Source organism: Geotrypetes seraphini, chromosome 14 (assembly GCF_902459505.1).
Source record: "Geotrypetes seraphini chromosome 14, aGeoSer1.1, whole genome shotgun sequence".
NCBI classification, from domain to species: domain Eukaryota; kingdom Metazoa; phylum Chordata; class Amphibia; order Gymnophiona; family Dermophiidae; genus Geotrypetes; species Geotrypetes seraphini.
In genome coordinates this window covers 62,083,931-62,089,930 of record NC_047097.1, presented here as the reverse complement: position 1 = coordinate 62,089,930, position 6,000 = coordinate 62,083,931, and the positions used below count along the sequence as shown (strand labels likewise).

The 6,000-nt window shown below is 42.6% G+C and overlaps 1 protein-coding gene across 1 annotated transcript in view; it reads right to left on the bottom strand.

Annotated features, from left to right (window-relative positions):
• The window catches only part of LOC117348031 (ervatamin-B-like), a 30,729-nt gene continuing 24,729 nt past the window's right edge, over positions 1 to 6,000 (bottom strand). The window contains exons 7-8 of the mRNA XM_033919628.1: positions 3,374 to 3,473; positions 1 to 527 (exon numbers count right to left, since the gene is read on the bottom strand). Coding sequence (XP_033775519.1) covers positions 428 to 527; positions 3,374 to 3,473 — 200 coding nt within the window. The 3' untranslated portion in view covers positions 1 to 427. The remainder of the gene's footprint in view (positions 528 to 3,373; positions 3,474 to 6,000) is intronic.

Below are 6,000 nucleotides of genomic sequence, written 5' to 3'. Positions count from 1 at the left end.
GAAGGTATATGACATTTTATTATAAATACTACATGTGTGATATTTCTGTACAGACCACCCATCTAAGTACTTATTTGGTTTTAATTTGTGTTAGCATTTGTCTAAATGAGAACTGAATGGCAATTTCAGCTATTTACTGAGTGGCAAGAAGAGGTTTTGTGAATATCTTTACTTTTATTCTTATCAGACCTGAAAGCCAGGTCATATGAGCAGAACTTCTTTAATCAAATGTCCATGACATGATATAAGTATTACCAAATATTCATTTTTTTATTAGTTTGCCAAATAGCAATGATATTTGAGAAGCAGAAAAGTGTTGAAATCAGGAACAATGGCATGCGAGGACATTAATGAGCCCAGAACCTCGGTCAGCAATACTAGGACTTTCCAGAAATGCAGATGTGAGTTCTTCCACCCGATGTCGAGGTCACATAAGGTCTGCAGCAGATGCCATCATACCAATCATGCATTGATTGACATTGCGCCTGATTTTCACATATCCATCATCTCCCCAGGAGTCACCCCAGCTGGAAAAGAATGATAGATGGATCAAACCATAGAAAGCAGAGACTACAAAGTGGCAACTATGGACACTTAACCCCCAAATTCTGTACATGGCACCTAAGGTTGTACGTGCACATCAATATACATAGCCATTGTATGCATACAGCTTAAGTGGCTTAATCATTACTAATAATTGACAATTAATATCTGTTAATTGGTAGAATTTGGTAGGCACATTGCATAAAATGCTATGTGCCATGTCCAGGAAGAAAATCTGGAAGGAGGCATTGCCAAGGGTGGATCATGGGTGTTCCTAAAAGTTATGCGCCAATAGTGAGGGACAGGCAAGCTCTGCAGGACTTCATGGAAACTGCCTGTCCCTAGCATTTGAAAACACAAAATTGAAATACTACCCCCTACTGGCAGCAATGCAGTTCGAGGAATCCCACAGCTTAAAGCAGGGGTGTCAAAGTCCCTCCTCGAGGGCTGCAATCCAGTCGGGTTTTCAGGATTTCCCCAATGAATACGCATGAGATTTATTTGCATGCACTGCTTTCATTGTATGCTAATAGATCTCATGCATATTCATTGGGGAAATCCTGAAAACCCAACTGGATTGCGGCCCTTGAGGAGGGACTTTGACACCGCTGGCTTAGAGGGAACAGTGCCTAATAGGTGCACAAAGTTACACCAGCAATAGACCTGACATAACTGCAGATACCTAAATAAAGCAAGGGCACGTGTAACTTATAGTAAGCTATACATGGTGTACATATGTGGCAGCTCTGGCCATTGTTCATTCGCCAAGTTTCAAGTTTACACATTTATTCATGTTTTGATATGCCATCCTTGAGCGGTCTTTCAGAGCAGTTTACATACATAATAACACTAGAAAAACAGAGTGTGAAATACAATTTTGATAACAGGTCAGGGAAAACTTCTGTAGTATAATGCCAGCTATCACTGATCTCCCTGAAACTCCCCCTCCCCCCCATGGCATATAGAAATCAGTGATCACAACCATGCTGAAAAAGGAATGACTTACAAGTTGATTTAAAAATATCCAAAGACTTTCCAAGATGCAATTGAAGAGGTAGGAACAGAGAAAATTCTGGATTGAACAAAATCAAAGCAAACATGTCGGAAGGGGGCAACTACAAGATAGTTTTGCTGGAAGGATCATAAGGCTGTGGGTGGAGAATATGGTATCACTAATTGAAAGAGGTATGGAGGTGATTGGGTGTTGTAGATCTTATGAACCTAGTTAAGAATTACAGACAATGTTCTTCATGGAGTAGTGGAGGGTGTGGTCAAATTTCTGAAATTGTCAAATATTCCTACTACTGATGCCATGTAGAAGAACATTACAGTAGTCTATGCTGGAGATAATAAAAGAATGGGTGAGGATATGAAGAGGTTACACAAGTTGCCTATCCACTTATGTCTTCTGTAATCCTAATGTAACCCAAAGATTATTCATTATCATATTATCCCCCCTGCAATCTGTGCAAAACTCTGCTGCACGACTTATCTTCTAGCAACTTCGGTACACTTATGTCACCCCTCTCCTTGAATCACTTCACTGGCTCCCTATCCACCTTCACATACAGTTCAAGCTCCTATTGCTAACCTACAAATGTGTTCATTCTGCTGCCCCTCAATATCTCTCCTCTCTTCTCTCTCTTTATACACCTCCCAGAGAACTCCATTCCTCAGATAAACTGCTCTTAGCTATACCCTTCTCCTCCACTGCCAAATCCAGACTCCGTTCCTTTCATCTAGCTGCCCCCCTCTGCCTGGAATAAATTACCTAAGTTTGTTCACCAAGCCCCTTACCTTACCTTGTTAAAAAGCAAATTGAAAACCCACCCTTTTGATATAGCCTTCAATCCATAACCCTACTCCCCACTGCCCACCAAACCAGCAAGCAGATTAACCGTTCCCCTTAACTGACATCCTGTTTGTCTGTTTAGATTGTAAGCTCTTTTGAGTTATATCGAGTAGCATTGAATCCTAGTTGAAAACTGCAGGATATAAGAAACTGTATGGTTTGGTAATACATAATTTTAAGCTTAAAGAGCAGAGTTTAATATCATTGAAAATATGTAGTTGAAAAGTCAAAGACTGATCAAGAAATACTCCGAGAACCTTGATAGAGGGTTTGAAGTTGACTTGTGTGCCTCTAGAAGAGCAGGACAGATAGGTGTAAGGGGTCTAATTGGACGTGATTCTACAGTATGTATGGCGTCTAAAATATTGGCACTGATCAGAATGGCGCGCATAGCCTTATGTGCGAGAATCATGCTTAGCAGCCGTACATTTCTCTTGACATTTAGGCGTGCCCTTTTAGGTCAAGAAAAACCAGGCCTAAATTCCTGTGCCTAGGTTGTACGCGGATTGGGCAAATTCTACTATATAACAGTGCATTTAACTTTTAGGAACGGCCACAATCTGTCCGTGACCGTCCCCTGGCCGTGCCCCTTTTGGAATTCATGCAGTAGAACTGACGCACGCCACTGTATAGAATGCGCCTACCGGGTTGTGTGCATGACTTGTAATTACTGGCAATTAGCATCAGTTATGAGGTGTTAGTTGCCTATTATCGGCACCGATTGGACTTGTTAAAGAATTAAGTTGTGTGTGCATCAGTTTACCCACACAATTTACGGCACTGTACGCAGATTTTGGGGGGAATATATACTGTTACATGAATATTTTAACAGCTTTTTTAGTCTATTGCCTGTGATTGTCTTGTTCGTGACATATAGTGCCTTGGGTGAATTGCTTCATACTTAACTAAGAGTAAGTGGTATAGCAAATTGAATAAGCAAATTAAATAAATTGTAAATCCTAATAGATAAATAAATACCTGTTCTTTACTATCCAATATTGTTCATGGTTCTCGACACCATAGCCCACAGCAAGCATTGCATGGTTAAGGCCCCCAGCACACCAGCCATCAAAGATTCCTGGAGGAGGATAAAGAGATTTAATTCCAGATGTTTCAACGTAGAAATGGTAAATTTAGCATTTCTCACACGTTCAGTGTCCTGTTTCCTGTTTATTAAAATTTGATGCTGACGCTTATAACATAGTTTCAAAGCGAATTCCAAATATAAAAAAGGGGTAATAAGAACATTTCACACATATGTTAACACAAAATAGATAGACTTACAGACAACAATGGGAGAGGGGGTGGAACTCCAAAATTTTTTTGAAAAAGATAACAATGAAGGGTCAAACAATGTGGGAGGGGCTAAAAGCAGAAGCAAAAATGTTGTGTTTTTTTTTTTAAAAAGACCTACAGAAATAAGTTTGATTGGTGAATTTTAATTTCTGAAAGCATCTTTAAAAAGAAACGTTTTCAAAAAACTTTTAAACTTGTCTAGAGCGGATTCTCCTCTAATATATCCAGGCAAAGAATTCTATAATCGAGGCGCAGCTATTGAAAATATTTCTGCTCGTCTCGTGCCGATAACTTTAAGAGACGGTACTGAGAACTGGTTTTGGTCAGAGTATAAGGGATCAGTAACCTGTCCAAAAAGGTAGGCAGATTAGATTGGCAGATCTTAAATAAAAGTACAGTGGTACCTCGGTTTACGAGTGCACCGGTTTGCGAGTGTTTTGCAAGACGAGCAAAACATTTGCAAAATCGGTGCCTCGGAAACCGAGCATGGCTCGATTTACGAGCACACCCCCCCCCCCCCGCAATCCGTACCTCTGCCTCGAACCGGCACCCCCCCCCCCGCCACAATCCGACCCCCCCCGACACGATTGGGCACCCCCCCGCCATGATCCGACCCCCCCCCCGACACAATTGGGTACCTCCCCCGCCGCTTCTTACCCTCATCTGGGCACTCTTGAAAATCGGCCTTCTTCTCTGCTGGGCCTTGAGCATCTGAACGTTCTGAACATGAACTCGCAGGCCTTGAGCATGCTCAGATGCTCAAGGCCCAGCAGAAAAGGAAGCCAATTTTCAAGAGTGCCCAGATGAGGGTAAGAAGCGGCGGGGGGGGTGCCCAATTGTGTCGGGGGGGTGCCCAATCGTGTCGGGGGGGGGGTCGGATCGTGGCGGGGGGGTGCCCAATCGTGGCGGGGGGGGTCGAATCGTGGCGGGGGGATGCCGGTTCGAGGCAGGGGGGTGCCGGTTCTCAGGGGGGGGGAACGCATCAAAGTGAGTTTCCATTATTTCCTATGGGGAAACTCGCTTTGATAAATGAGCATTTTGGATTACGAGCATGCTCCTGGAACGGATTATGCTCGTAATCCAAGGTACCACTGCAATGCTATTTTATATGTAATACAATGGGGTATTGGCAACCAATGTGCATTTTTTAAGAGAGGTGTTACATGGTCGTACTTTTTTGAATTTGTTATGATTTTTATTGCTGTGTTTCGGATAAGTTGAAGTCTCCTTATTTGTTTTTGGGTGATGCCTTTTAGCAGAGAATTACAATAATCGAGTTTCGAAATAACCAGAGTGGATAAGTATATTGAGTGCTGATGGTTCTAATATTTTGCTAATGACCTGGTCTTGCACAATTTGTAAAAACAGTTTTTCACTGTTTGTATTATGTGGTCTTGGTATGTTAATTTGTAGTCTATAATAACCCCGAGAATTTTAATGCTTGTAACCTGGCAGCATATCAAACATTTGTCTATTCCAGTGCTGCCAGGGCAGTTGTGAAGAGTAATATTTTCATTTACCTTTGACTGGTCTGTTTTCTTTTGATTTTGTTCAGTTTTATTTAGCATGTCCTTACACGCCGATGAAAATAGTACGCGCTAACATAAATAGCACATATTATTTTGTGTTCATTTATTTATTTAGAGATCTGGAATGAACTTCCTGACTCCATTAGGCTCTTAGGCCAGCTGCAATTATTTCGTAAATCCCTGAAAACTTTGTTGTTCTCGTAATTTTTAAATGGTTTAATTACAGCCTCAACAAAATAATAATATTATAGTTATTTTTCTTATGCTCTTTTACTATGTACCGTATTTTCACCCATATACCGCACACCCGTGTAAAACGCGCACATGGGTATAGTGCGCGGGGAACACAAATTTATGTTAAAAAAATTTAATATAGCGCGCACACGCGTATACCGCGCATGCTAAAACCTCCTCCCACCTACTCCGAACCGGCATCCTCCCCCCCCCCCTCGCTTACCCGAGAGAGCATTTTTTTTTTCATTCGAATCCGGCATTCCCCCTGCGAATCGGCATCCTCCCCCCCCCGCTTGCGTCACTCCCCCTCCCTCGCAATCCTACATCCCCCCCAGCACCGCAAAACATCTCTTACCCGATTGGGCACCGGCACCAGCACCAATGCACAGGATGTGCCAGTGCCCAAAGATCCTCCCTCATTGGGTTGGTCTGGGCTGGGCTGGGCGGTGCGGTGCGAGAGAGATCTCCTTCCTGTGCCGGGCTGTACTAGGATTTGAGCATTTGCGCATGCTCAAAGCCTTCTGGTCTCGCTCTCTCCGAGATAAT